The sequence below is a fragment of the Magnolia sinica genome, chromosome 13 (genome assembly GCF_029962835.1).
Source record: "Magnolia sinica isolate HGM2019 chromosome 13, MsV1, whole genome shotgun sequence".
In the NCBI taxonomy this organism is placed as follows: domain Eukaryota; kingdom Viridiplantae; phylum Streptophyta; class Magnoliopsida; order Magnoliales; family Magnoliaceae; genus Magnolia; species Magnolia sinica.
Window position 1 is genome coordinate 65,815,937 of NC_080585.1, and position 13,628 is coordinate 65,829,564.

The 13,628-nt window shown below is 39.0% G+C and overlaps 1 protein-coding gene across 6 annotated transcripts in view; it reads left to right on the forward strand.

Annotated features, from left to right (window-relative positions):
• The first annotated feature begins 6,704 nt into the window (after nucleotides 1-6,704).
• The window catches only part of LOC131223826 (pentatricopeptide repeat-containing protein At1g09220, mitochondrial-like), a 40,543-nt gene continuing 33,619 nt past the window's right edge, over nucleotides 6,705-13,628 (forward strand). For 2 of the 6 annotated variants that reach the window (XM_058219335.1, XM_058219336.1), the window contains exon 1: nucleotides 6,727-7,176. Coding sequence is in view for 1 of the 6 variants with exons in the window: in XM_058219334.1 (XP_058075317.1) it covers nucleotides 7,115-7,176; nucleotides 8,561-10,013 (1,515 nt within the window). In the remaining 5 variants the exon portion in view is untranslated. The other 4 variants (XM_058219334.1, XM_058219339.1, XM_058219337.1 and 1 more) reach the window with 4 other exon arrangements.

Genomic DNA, 13,628 nt, shown 5'->3' on the forward strand with positions numbered 1-13,628 from the left:
GGGGTAAACTAGAAAATCAGCGGAGCAAACTTAACGGATAATTTCATGGCTTGAGCCCAAAAATCTAAATGTATCCAATGTTTAAATGGACCACACCACATGAAAATTTTGAATTGAACTTCTACTATTGATCAAATCTTAGGGCTTACAGAAGTTTTGGGTCAAGCTTATAATTGTGTTTTCTATTAATCCATGTATGTATAATCTTATGAACAGGTTTGAAAATAAACAAACATCACTGTTGGGCCTACTATGGTTTTAACGGTGGAAATCATTATGCCCACTAGTTCCCGTGGTATGATCCACTTGATCTTTTGATATGCTTCAATTTAGGGCTCAACCCCTTAAATTAGATGGAAAAACGGATGGACGGCGTGGATATACTACATACATTCAATGTGGGCCCAGCTGAGTTTACTCAGTACGATGGGAGCATACTGACTAACTCAGTACGCAATCCGATTACGCTTGCTACTCAGTGGGGCAAACTGAAAATTGAGCGGGGCAAACTAGAAATTGAGCGGGGCAAACTTGAATTTCAGCGACTGTGTGTTCCAAGCCATCTGATTTTTAAACTGTTACTCAAAGACAGTGTGTTCCAAAATTAGCCAGTTTAATTTGAGTTAATATTTTCCACGTGTACCATTTGTAAGTGCCAGTCTATCAAGTGTCATACACAACTAGAGTATCAAATAACTCCCCATTTCTTACATAGAGATCTTAAATCTACGAACATTCTTCTAAGTGAAAATTATGCTGCAAAGGTAATAAAGATATATCTAGGGTGATTTTGCTGACATCGATTCAAGAAATTTTTCATGATTTGTATGCCATTGTAGCCTTCTTAAATGGGAGTCAGAAATTATGTGAATGATATAGACAGAACTTTAATTTACAAGTGGAAACAAAAATATGCCTTGTCAGTATCGTCTGCCTACTGATTGTCAGCTGTCATGGGCTAGGTTCTAGGAAGTTGAGTTTGTCAGGTTATGGGTCTTGGGTCAGAAGATGTTGCCATAAATGAATGGGTCAGGCTCGACTTGAGCTTGTCCCAATCCTACACCCCCATATAGCTTGTACACATGCACATATAAGTGCATGTACATACATATATGCATAGATATACATATACCCCTGTGCACACACATACATGGGTTTTGCTAACGCCCCCAACGTTCTATAAGGTTTTAGATTTGTCTCATTTTTTGTCTTATATCATAACGAGAGTTGTCAAAATGAATTGATGTGAGATCCACATAGCTTTCAATAGTAAGGAGTTCCTACCCTAAGTTGTTGTGGGCAATCTGCATCCCTTTGGATTATAGGGAATTCATATAACCCTAGGTTATAGGCAAGTTGCATAACTTTTAGACAATTTAGTTTGCATATGGCTCAATTGAGTTTCAAAACTCCCTATTTGAGTAACTTAGTTAGAGTCGAACAATCCTACTAGGGGCTTTTATAAATCCCGCTATAATATGTATGTTTTATTTAAGTTGTTCATTCATTTTGAAAATCATTTTAGAACACAAGCTTAAAAAGAAAGAAGATAAAAAAACACAAGTAAATCACACCCACATCACAAGAATCAGTAATGATGATGATATTGTTGTTGAAACCTTCTTAGAGGCCATCGTGATATATATTTGTCATTAAACCTATTCATAAAATAATGTAAACCTGGTTAAAAGGAAAATATAAAAATATCAGCTTGATCCAAAACTCCTTGAGCCCCTAAAAAAGGTTTTTGGCAAGTTGTGTTCAAGCCCCACCATGTGGCATGATCTACTTTAGCACTAGAGCTTCTTCATTTATTTTATCATCAAAACCTTCCTAGTAATTCAGCGAGTGAACCTAGGAATTGAGCGAGGCAACCTAGGAATTGAGCGAGGGAACCTAGAAATTGAGTGAGGGAACCTTGAAATTCAGCGAGGCAACTTAGAACTTGCACAAGGAAACGTAGAAATTGAGCTTGGGTTTGGATTACAACAGAATATTCGTCACCTTCTCAAACCACTATTTCAGTGTATACCTAGAGCTTGGGTTTGGGATTATAGCAGAATATTTGTCACCTACAAAGATGAATTGAAAAAACTATCAAACATAAAATTCACAAGACAATCATAGTATACAAAATTAGAAATAATTGAAAATAATGTAGCATGTCATGAATTTGAACAAGCTTTAAATGAAATCGAGATAGAAATTGAACGAGGAAATACCGAAAATTGAGCGAAACAAACTATAAAAATAAGCGAGGCAAACTATAATTTGAGCGGGGCAAACTAGATATTCAGTAGGGCAAACATAAAATTGAGCGAGGCAAACTAGAAATTCAGCGGGGCAAACATGAAATTGAGCCGGGCAAACATGAAATTCAGCGGGGTAAACTAGAAATTGAGTGGGGGAAACTAGAAAATCAGCGGGGCAAACTGGAAATTGAGCGAGGCAAACTAGAAATTCAACAGGGCAAACTGGAAATTGAGCGGGGCAAACTTGAAATTGAGCGGGGCAAACTTGAAATTGAGCAAGGCAAACTGGAATTTGAGCGGGGCAAACTAGAAATTGAGCAGGGCAAACGTGAAATTGAGCGGGGGAAAAGATGCTTACATTCAGTTTGAATGCAATGGATCAAAATAGCTGGTGTGTATATATAATAACTTGTAGACCTGATGCAATGGATAAAAAAGTGTCGATACGGGGGAGTTTTAGATTATAAGTAACTTGATATAAGCTACCTATGCGTTAAGTATCTTATCTTGGTTCCTACTTCTCAAACTGAAGTGATTAAGTAACTTTAAGTTAAAAAGTTACTTATAATTGATCTTAAACTGACCCTACATTCAGCAGAACACTTTCTTTAGTTACAGTAGATAGAGCTTCAGGAAATGCGAAATTATCTGCAGTTAATTTGTACACCTCTTCTATATCCATCACAACTCCCAACAAATTGAACTCAGCGGTATAGTAACCAAACTTGTTTCCGTAGAATGTTTCATCGATGACAGGAAGGTTTGTTATTTGTAAAAGAGCTTCTGTAATGGATAGAAAGAAAACCGACCCAAATGGGATTACATACCCTTTAGAGCTCTTCATCCATTCCCCCTTTTTCAGAGTTCTCAAAAAATCATCATCGACTTTCCCCCTCTTCTTTAAGTACCTAATAAACTGCAGCAGTAAAATTCCATGTGTGCTAGTAATTCTTGATGAAGGAAGAGATGTAACATGATTGATTATTAGTCTACATACGTGCACTGACCCAAACCACACCCCAATCAATTTCAGCTTATCCATGATTGATTATTAGACTACATATATGATTGATTATTAGTCTACATACATGATTGCTAGTAATTCTTGTGCCTCTATTTTACTGGTAAGACGGATTGGAAGGGATTGGAAGGTAAAATTCCGGAATATGACGGGCATGCCAAATAGACTCAGTGAACCTGTCCCAGGAAATAGCAATCCCATGGAGGTCCCGACTTTTGATCCAGGCATTGAGAAGGTCCCGACCTTTCCTCAAATCAATCCGCATCCCTGATATGGCCTAGATATCTAGTCCGGACAACTAGATAGTCCAAATCTTCAACATAGATGGTTAGAACTTAAGGCAGGATCCTCGTGCTCTTCAATCTACCAGCATGGAACTCTCTTCTTAAAAGCATGGAAGTAGAGAGTTATAATCACATTTACAATCTAGAAGGATTGAAATGATAATTGAATTTTAGTCCTTGGCTGATTAGCTTATAGGTGGTATCCAAACTCTAGGCACAATAGTAGTAAGAAACATGGATTGAAATCACACTAATAATAACCCATGCCATGTATTGAAACTATAAAACTCTAGGCACAATAGCAGTAAGAAGCATCATATCTAAAGTACTTGAAGCCCCCATCATGCTTGCAGCAGCAGCACCACGGTTTTCAAGGTTATGATGTGCCTCAAACAGCTCAAGGACTAAAGAGTTCTAGTAATCCAAGCATACCTATCCATGCATTTGACGCAGACAAGGTAAGACTCTATGCAAACTCAATTACAAAGAAAAGAAGGCATCCAGTTAACATGACTACCTTAAAAACCTCAGTGTCATCAACATAAGAAATGCCAATTAGATATTCAAGACCCATTAGAAGTGCAGATCTGTTCTCTGGAGTGGATTCAAGTACTCGGATATGGGACTGCATAGGAAAAACACTATCAGAGTCACCAAGAAAGTTCCATCCACTTACATGTTCGGCAAAACGGTAAACATAAAAACGGGATATAATATTAAATCCAGTATGTTTGTCACTCTACAAACAATAATGAACACATCATCCATAATTTGACAGACAAATGCAGGTTTTCGATTGAACACCAAGCTTTAAAACCAAAGGCCAGAGGAATGCATATCACTTCATATTTATCATACACTATTACCTTTGCAACTAGAAAATGAACGGGGCAAACTGAAATTTGAGCGGGGGAAGCTTGAATTTCAGCGGGGCAAACATGAATTTCGGCTAGGCAAATGTGAAATTGAGCGGGGCATAGTAGAAAATCAGCGGGACAAACATGAAATTGAGCAGGGCAAACTAGAAAATCAGCAGGGCAAACATGAATTTCACCGGGGCAAACTAGAAATTGAGCGGGGCAAACTGAAAATTGAGCAGGGGAAACATGAAATTGAGGGGAGTAAACATAAAATTCAGCGGAGGAAACATGAAATTCAGCAGGGGAAGCATGAAATTGAGCGGGGGAAACATGAAATTGAGCGGGGCAAACTAAAAATTCAGTGGGGCAAACATGAAATTGAGCAGGGCAAACATGAAATTTAGTGGGGGAAGTATGAAATTCAGTGGGGCAAACATGAAATTGAGCAGGGCAAACAAGAAAATCAGCAGGACAAACATGAAATTGAGCAGGGAAAACTAGAAATTGAGCGGGGCAAACATGAAATTGAGCAGGGCAAACTAGAAATTTAGTGGGGCAAACATGAAATTGAGTGGGGCAAGCTAGAAATTCAACGGGGGAAATATGAAATTCCGTGGGGGAAACATGAAATTCAATGGGGGAAACATGAAATTGAGTGGGGTAAACATGAATTTCAGCGGGGCAAACGTGAAATTGAGCGGGGCAAAGTAGAAAATGAGCAGGGTAAACATGAAATTGAGCGGGGCAAACTAGAAAATCAGTGGGGCAAACATGAAATTGAGTAGGGCAAACTTAACAGATAATTTTATGATGGACAATACCACATGATAATTTAAACATATCTAATGTTCAAATGGACAACACCATATGATAATTTTGAATTGAACTTCTACTGTTGATCATTTCTTTGGGGCCACAAAAGTTTTGGATCAAGCTTATAATTGTGTTTTCTATTAATCCATGTCTGTATGTATGATCTTATGAACATGTTTGATAACAAACAAACATCACTGTTAGGCCTACTATGGTTTCAACGGTGGAAATAATTATCCCCAATGTTTCCCGTGGTATGATCCACTTGATCTTTTGATATGCTTCAATATGGGGCTCAACCCCTTAAATTAGAAGGAAAAACGGATGGACGGCGTGGATATACAACATACATTCAATGTGGGCCCAACTGAGTTTACTCAGTACGATAGGAGCGTACTGAGTAACTTAGTACGCAATCTGATTTCACTTGTTACGCCCCACAATGATGTTTTATTTGTAATTCATCATGTTCATCGGATGATGTATACATAGATGAACCAAAAGCTCAGATGCAAGCTTAAAATATACCTGTAGTGCGTGCTTTCTTCACTGGACCGACCATTTTCAGAAGAAGACAAAATGCTGATGTACGGAGAAGATGCAATCCAATGGTGATAAGGAAAGGGGCTCCAAAAAATGGGTTTTTTTTTGTCTTTCTTAGGGCCTATTTGGCCAGACCGATCCCATGGTATTGGGAGGGATGGGATCACGATATCCCGGGATATGCATGACGAGCCAAACAGACCTGGTGAACTTGTCTCGGGATATAAGCAATCCCATGGATCTTAAAACAATCCACTGACATCACCATCATTACCTTAAAATTGATCCCATTCCTTAGTTGGACGGATTGGAAGGTAAAATCCTGGGATATACCGGGCGTTGCAAACAGACCCAGTGAACTTTGCCCAGGATATAGCAATCCCATGGATCTTTTTCCAATCCACTAACACCACCATCATTACCTTAAAATCCATCCCATCCCTCCTAATCCTATGGGATTCGCCCGGCCAAACAGGCTCTTACTGGAACGAAGTGAAGAAATGGGGTGAAAATGGCAGCGAAATCAATAGTGAAAGCAACGCAGTGGAAATGGGTGAAAGAAACGGGACTGAAAGCAATGCAGTGGAGAGGGGGGTAGTTTCGTCCTCAAATTCGCTGTCCGTACGAGCAGGTCTAAGTTCGTATGTTAAGTTTGTATTGCTTTCATAAAAACCGCTGGATAAAAGGTAGGGTCCACAGTCGTAAATTTCTCAATGCCGAGAACGGGGCTACGTGTGTAGGTGTGGAACCCAGATCACGCTTGTTCGGTGAGCATAACTCATTTAAACGGTACAAGTAGCAGGGCCTGCCTAACTGGGTCATAACTAAAAGTTGATTAGCTGCAACCCAGATTCAGCCAGGTGTGTTTGACCCTGACTGTGGAGCCCACCCTAATCGTCCGTATATTTTGCCAAAAAAGTAAATACAAATGTCAAGCAGCCTATACCACGGGAGCAGTGTTTGTTGAACGTCCAACCTATTAATAAGGTGACAATGACCAGGATGAAGAGATGATTCAAAACAATCTTTTAATGGTGGGAATTCAATCCATATCGTGTGGTCCACCTGAAAAGTGTAAGTGCTTTATTTTTGGGATCATGTGTTAAAATAAGATGGCAAAAGGGTTGGACAGCTTCGTTACAAAACCCAGAGATGGAGGTGGGTCGACAGTGAGGGTCGCACCCACGTGGATGTGGTCGCAGCTAATCGGCTTTGGCATTGAACTGGATTTCCCAATCGGTCGATTGGTTAGAATTATAATCATTGAACGGCCTCAATTCTACAAACAAACGTCCACTGGTCGGAAGTTTAAGATCGTCCAATCAATTTGGCCTCAGGGTTATGACCCATTTCAAGTGGGCCCCACGGTTTGATACGGTTCATTTGAGTGATGTTTATTCCAGGTATGCACTTTCTGAGCCCATGCGTATGTATGAATAATTCAAGTCTGGCAAAGTGTACCAACTTCCCATATTTTTTTGTTTTTCAAATCATATGTTTGAAGAAACGCGTCGTAGAGAAGGATAAAGTGGTCTTGATGTAGAAATTGACTAGATGCTTGTTGTGAAGGAGAATTTCCACATCTGATCTTATATGCTTTGTTTTTAGCATCTGGATCGTCACTCATAAAGGGGGGAAAATGCAAAAAGCTGATGTAGTACTCCATGTTTGTGGAAATGCGTCAGCGATCAAGATATGACGTGTCTGTGATGAAAGAGGGTGGTTAAATGTTAGTCATATTCCTTGCTTTAGCATATGTGTCTTTCTTTACTCATCGAATGGCTGAAAGATTTGGTGGTTTCGCCAAGGTGTATTATCTGTTTGTTGAAATACCTTAGAGAAGGCTATTGTGTTATTGAACGTAGAACTTTATGTAACATGTATGAAACATGCATCTGATGAAAGACAACTTTTAATCTAAGTTACGTGCCTTGTTTTAGCATATGGATATTCAAAAGGAAGGTAATAAAAACGAACGGCAGCGCTACCACTTTGATAGGTCTGCTTATGGGATTGCTTTCGGAGTAGGATATGATATTCGATGGGGAAATTCATGAACAGAAGCCTGGGATGAATGACAATCTTGTTTTAGCATTTGGGTGTTTATGCTTTTGGATAACCGAATAATAGCTGGTGATGTTGCCATTGTTTCTTGTAGGCATCAAAGAAAGAGATGGTTTTGGATGTGGTAATGCGATAGCAAAATGGTCAAGATGTGTGGGAATCTTATTCCATCTTGTGGGTCTTTAAGCATTTGATACCTGAATAGTAGCTGTTAGCATTGCGACTCCCATAATTCCTGTTTGTAGAAATCTCCCAGATAAGGATATTGCGTTGGATGTAGAAAAGCATTAACAAATGCCTGGGATGAGTTGGAATATTATTTTAGCAAGTGGGTCCATAAGCATTAAAACATCCAAGGCTTTCGTGGTTACCAAAGTCTTTATAATTTTGCCTATTGACAAATGTGTGAGAGAAGGACATGATATTAGCTGTAGCAACCACCAAACAATAATGCCACGATGAAAGAGAATTGCCACATGTTTGTATGTCCTGATATATTAGCTTCAGAAATCAAATCTTTGAGATGTGGACCTGTTATCCATTAAGCTATTGAAAAGTGATTGGTAGCATTGTTGTTGCTAGTATGAATACACGGTGCCTTTCTTCAGTCAAGAAAAACATTTTATCTCTTCTTCAACAAGTTTCTAGCATGAAAGAATTGAAGCAAGCACATGCTCTTATAACCAAGACAGGTCTTAGTGATAAGTCTTCTGTGGTTTGCAGGCTGATTAGCTTCTCATCTCTATCGGCTTCTGGCAGCCTTGAGTATGCCCGATCATTTTTTGAGAACACTGCTGTCCATGATCCGTTTCTTTACAACACTATGATCCGGGCTTACTCTCAAAGCATTTTTCCAATTGAAGCTATTAATCTATACAATCAGATGCAGCGTAGGAATGTAAAATCTGATAACTTCACTTACCCATTTGTGCTCAAGGCTTGTGCTAGAGTTTTGGTGGCAGAAGAAAATGATGGGTTTGTTTACATTAAAAAGGGTGCCGAGCTCCATTGCAGGATTATTCAATCAGGTCTTGATTTCGATACTTTTATTCAGAATTCCTTGATATTCATGTACTCGCAATGTGGAAGTCTTGATCTTGCCCGCAGAATATTTGATGGAATGATGGAGAAAACAGTTGTTTCATGGAATACCATGATAGTGGCATATGATAGATCCAATGATTTTGTCTCCGCGGATTTTCTGTTTGAAAATAATCCTGGAAAAAATGTGGTTTCCTGGAATACCATGATCACCAGACACGTTAAATTGGGAAACATTGAAGCTGCATCAAGAGTTTTTGAAAGGATGCCTGAGCGGGATGCAGCTTCTTGGAACTCCATGATGGCTGGTTACATCCAGAGTAGAAATTACAGTCAGGCATTGCAGCTCTTTCACCAGATGCAAATTAATGGAGTTAAACCAACTGAGATAACAATCATATCGGTTCTTGGCGCATGCACAGAAACTGGAGCTCTAGAGATGGGTAGGGATATCCATGAATTCTTGAAACAGAATAGGTTTAAAATAGAAGGGGTCTTGGGGAATGCGCTACTGGATATGTACGCAAAATGTGGTAGCTTGAAGCTTGCCCGTGAAATCTTTGATGGAATGAGCATGAAACATGTGAGCTGTTGGAATTCGATGATTGTGGCTTTGGCGCTTCACGGTCACAGCGATGAAGCTCTTGAATTGTTTTCATCCATGGAAGAGAAACAGGATGAGGCTAGGCCTAACCGTGTTACTTTCATTGGGGTCCTAATTGCCTGTAGCCACAAGGGTCTTGTTGAAGCGGGCCGCTGCTTCTTCCGCAGAATGACAGATGAGTACAAGATCAGGCCTGATATAAAGCACTATGGATGCATGGTTGATCTTCTCAGCCGGTGGGGTTTGCTGGATGAGGCCCACCAGGTCATCAAAACAATGCCATTCAAGGCAAACTGTGTATTGTGGAGAACATTGTTGGGTGCTTGCCGGACACACAGTAAAGTGGAATTGGCTGAGGAAGTCTGCAGAAAGCTTGCTGAATTGGAGCCTCTTAGAGATGGTGATTATGTTCTCTTGTCGAACATTTATGCTGAAGCTGAGAGATGGGAAGATGTTGAATGGGTGAGGAGGAAAATGATTGATTTGGGAGTTTCCAAGAAGCCTGGTTGCAGCCAGATCGAGGTGAAATAGTGAGACAAGTTTTGTTGGTATGTACTTTAATGACTCTTCCCTCTTTGGCTGTGTTTGGATTCATTATCCAATTTGAATTCCAATCGTTAGTCTAATAAAGTGGAAATCTTGAACAATTGATAGCTATAAGACCAACCATGCTTTATGGGGGCAGAATGTTGAGCAGTTAAATGATCATGTTCACAGGATGCTTGTGGCTGAAATGAGGATGTGGAGATGGATGACTAGCAAGACAAGGAAGGATAGAATTAGAATGAATGCATTCAAGGGAATTTAGGAGTAGCACCAACAGGTGATAAGATGAGGGAAAGACGGAAAGTAAACTTACATGGTTTGGTCATATGCAACAGAGACCAAGAACTGCACTAATTAGGAATGAGTTGGCATGAGTCGAAGGTTCCAAAAGGGCAAGGGGAAGGCCCAAAATGACATGGGTGGAGGTAGTAGGAAAAGACTTGATGAGCTATGGTCCAAATGAAGTTATGGCCCTTGATATAGTGGAATGGTAGAAAATGATTCATGTGGCTGACCCCAATTAGTTGGTAATTGGGATGAGACTTAGATGATGATGATGATGAATAAAGTGGAAATGGCCCAACTATGATCTATCTTCTCTAGCACTAATATTCAGGGACTGATCTCTGAATCAGAACTATGTTACTTCAAAGTTGGATTAGCGAGGAGAGTGGCTTCAATTTGATGGGTCTTCCTCATTCTGAATACTAGGAAAAATCATTACAATTTGGTCATTTTCCCTTTTTTGGACTGCTTGCAGTTCAATTCATCTGTGCATATGAGCCACCTTTTAGTCATCGTCATAGACTTGTCCCAACTATTTGGGTCCACTTCACAAATCTTGTTCCAACAATCCCTATCCTCGGTAAGTGAACAAGCCCTCTGTCCCTTATAACCACATCGATCTAAGCCCTATACAACCTTCATCCCAACTTATAGGAGCCATCTACGATCTTTGTTGCACATGACCAAACCATCCAAATTGCTTCTCCAGCATTTTACTCATTGTGACTACTCCTAGACCACTTAAACTAATTCGTAATCTATCTTACCTAGTGGGGAAAAAACATCCATCGCAACATTCCCATCTCTTCAACAGTCATTATCTGCTTGTGTTGGCTCTTAGCTGCTCAACAGATTGACCCAAAAAGCACAACTGGTTGAATATGTGTCTTGTAAAACCTGCCCTTAGTTTCATAGGCATGCGGCGATCACACAACACTAAAGAACCACACCACTTAATCCACCTAGCTAAATTGACTAAATAAAAACATGGCCAAACTCTCACTTCATTTGAATAATAGAGTCTAGGTAACGAAACAAACTGCTTTGAGGAATCTTGGCAGTTTCCTCTTCTTCTTTTTTTTTTTTTTTCTTTTTCTTTTAAAATTAAAGATCACCTTTATAATTATTCCTACCTGAGCTACATTCCACATACTTTGTCTTGGTTTGGCAAAAGCCTCTAGACTTTGGAGACTCCCTTTAAACCTCCAATTTTGTGGTCCCCCCTCCTCTATTCTTGTCAATGACCATTTATTTTTTTCTTAATAATGGAAATTTATTTTACAAAGGAAGAGTGCATCAAGATCATGGAAATTATTTCTCAGTTTTTTGGCTCGAAATTTGGTTGTTGGTACATGTACTTGATGTCGGGCGTGGTAAAGACTAATGTGGCTCAATCCAATCTGAACGACTTTGACCCCAAACGCCGAGATAGATAGAGAGACCAAAGATGGTCGTCTATGACTGAGAACTTAGTAGTTTAGCTGTCTATTCAACCACCAATAATAGAGACTAGATGATTTGCGAAAGGGAGGGCTTGTCCTTCAAATGAGTTTTTTTTTTTTTTTTTTTTTGCCTTTCAACCGAAATGATTGTTTCTCATTGTGATAGCAGAGATCAAGGTATTCCATATTGGTAACGGTGGTCATAACGGTCACCACCATTACTGATATGGGGGCCTAACGACTGTTATGACCCTTGTAATGGTTGAAAAAAAAAATTTGCCCAAAAAATTCTAGAAAAATATTTAGAAAATCTAGAATCATGTAAATACTGCAAATATGTATTCATTTTTTTTTTTTGAACATATTTATGGTAGCATAACAGTTTACGCTTCGGTGAGAATGTTGTATCTAGTTATCTGGTGAATTTATGAAAATGACTGTCTTTAATATTCACACATCACGATCAAGCATTAGAACTAGAAATTGTGAAAAAAAGGCATAAATACCACTTTTTCTTTTTGATTTTTTGAAAAAATGGCCATTGGAGTTTTTATTCACTCAAATCGCTTTAATCAACGGTTTTAATCCTAAAAACTATAATAAGAAAGTTGAAATTTGCTCTAGAATAATTTAGGAAAGTTTTGGGAATGAGAAAAGTGAAAAACTGAGGAGAAAAATGAATTTAAATAGAAAAAAAGTGGTCGTTTTTTGACCATTACAAGGGTAATGATTGTTATGCCCCGTAACGGCCGATCGGGTATAGATGAAGGGAATTACATTACTCCTAAGCCAATATCGGTCCACTGTAGCAGCATAGACTGACCGGATTACACTAAGAGCTAAGCTAGGCTAAGCTAAAACTAAATTAGGATAAGCAATGTTGTACTATAGAGTTGTTTTCTATTAGGTTGGCGAGGGCTTGGGGCCTTCGACCTTCCTCCTATTTATAGAAATTTTAGACGGTAGCTGGAAAGAATCTTTGTAGCCACTCAAATTTAATGATGTGGAAATAACTGTTTGTGCCTGTAAACGGTTATGGCCTATTCTACAACGCTCACAGGTGTTAGTCATTTGTCATGGGTTAGCCATTGGTTGCGCATACATATATTCATATTGTCGACGATATTATTGATAATATCGGTATCGACGAGTCACTGACATAGACTCCCCCATATATCGCATCTCTTTAGGGTTTCGGCAAGTTTTCGGCGATTTTATCGCTGAAACGATAAAATGATGATATTTTCGATATTATCGGGCATAATCAACACCTAAAACTCCCATGCACCATTGTCATTCAACACTTTCGACGATATTATCTTTAAATATCACGAAAATATCAATCCAACGACATTCGACTTCCACCAGTTGCTTTGTGCGTAAATACTAGAAAATCAAAAAAATAAAAAATAAAAAAAAATAGAAAATCAAGAGGATGTGTTGAAATTGCTTTAGATCTGGTTTGGGTTGTCAATTCCGGCACCTCTTACTGCATCTATTTGGATATTCGAGCATTTGATTTGAGGCAACTCCACCGTCAATGGCTTTGGGGCAAAAATCTACTTCATCTTATTCTTCTTCTTCCTCCTTGCAACGACTCTCTCTCTCTCTCTCTCTAACCAAAATTAATGACTCTTTACTCTCTTTGTCAGTTTCAACTTCCAAGGCTCTATTTCTGTCATTTTCCAAAAAGGGTCTACTGTGTAGAATCAAGATATAAAGCAGTTATATGATACTTGGCAATGTTTGATGATTGATACACGAGCACTTAAAAATTGTACACGTGGCATACATATTAACTCATAATACACCAATTAAATTGTGGAAGTAGGTTACCTAAGTCACAATCCCAAAATGAGACTATTTGAACAAT